Source organism: Sinocyclocheilus rhinocerous, unplaced genomic scaffold (genome assembly GCF_001515625.1).
Source record: "Sinocyclocheilus rhinocerous isolate Xijiao unplaced genomic scaffold, SAMN03320098_v1.1 scaffold6552, whole genome shotgun sequence".
Taxonomy (NCBI): domain Eukaryota; kingdom Metazoa; phylum Chordata; class Actinopteri; order Cypriniformes; family Cyprinidae; genus Sinocyclocheilus; species Sinocyclocheilus rhinocerous.
In genome coordinates, this window is record NW_015635866.1 from 6,131 (window position 1) to 7,018 (window position 888).

Sequence of the window (888 nt, forward strand, 5' to 3'; positions counted from 1 at the left end):
CTATGGTAACCCGTCTGAGGCAGGTGGGCGGTGCCAGGTGTGTCAGTGCAGCCGGGCGGGGTCAGTGCACGGCGTCTGTGACGGACGCACCGGGAGCTGCGAGTGTAAGCCCGGGGTCAGAGGTCATCTGTGTGACCAGTGCGAGGAGAGACACGTGCTGGTCAGCGAGCAGTGTGTGTGTGAGTAACGGCACATTTATTTCTGCAGCGCTTTATACAATACAGACCGTTTCAAAACAGGGACATAACAGTGATAATGTTGCAAAATGCATCAATTCTGAAACGATCTCATGTCCTGCAGCGTGTGATGACGACTGCACCGGAGCGTTGCTGGACGATCTGGACGCTTTAGACGGGTCCATCGCCTCTCTGAACCTGTCGGGGGTCGTTCTCGCTCCCTACAGCCAGCTGATGACCCTCGAGAACCAGACCGGAGAGGTCAAGGTCAGTCATGGGCCTCCTCTGCATGTGGAACGCATCGGTCATGTATAAAGAACCCCGTGTGTGTACATTTGCTTGTTTGATTAGCAGAGTTTGATGTCGTGGAAGCAGAGCTCAGATTATCGGCTGACCGCAGGAGAGGAACATGTGAGCAACCTGACCAATCACATCACTGACCTTCAGCAGCAGGTACGACTCATGTCCGTCATCACTGTATCCACGGCAACCGGCGACTGATGCTGGGACTCAGTGTGTGTGTGTGTGTGTGTGTGTGTTGCTTCATCTGTAGGTCCAGAGTGTGTTTGATGGAAGTGAAGATGTGCTGCTGATCTCAGAGGAGAGATTCACTCAGGGCAAACAGCTGCTGGACCTCATCCACAACATTCATTCTGCCATCCTCGGTAACCATCACTTTTTTATTTTATTTTATTTTATTATTATTATTTTT

At 51.6% G+C, this 888-nt stretch overlaps 1 protein-coding gene across 1 annotated transcript in view; it reads left to right on the top strand.

The window, feature by feature from the left end:
• The window catches only part of LOC107747483 (laminin subunit alpha-1-like), a gene marked incomplete at its 5' end in the record, with an annotated part of 32,125 nt that overhangs the window by 5,639 nt on the left and 25,598 nt on the right, over positions 1–888 (top strand). The window contains 4 exons of the mRNA XM_016562012.1: positions 24–179; positions 301–443; positions 531–629; positions 730–841. Coding sequence (XP_016417498.1) covers positions 24–179; positions 301–443; positions 531–629; positions 730–841 — 510 coding nt within the window. The remainder of the gene's footprint in view (positions 1–23; positions 180–300; positions 444–530; positions 630–729; positions 842–888) is intronic.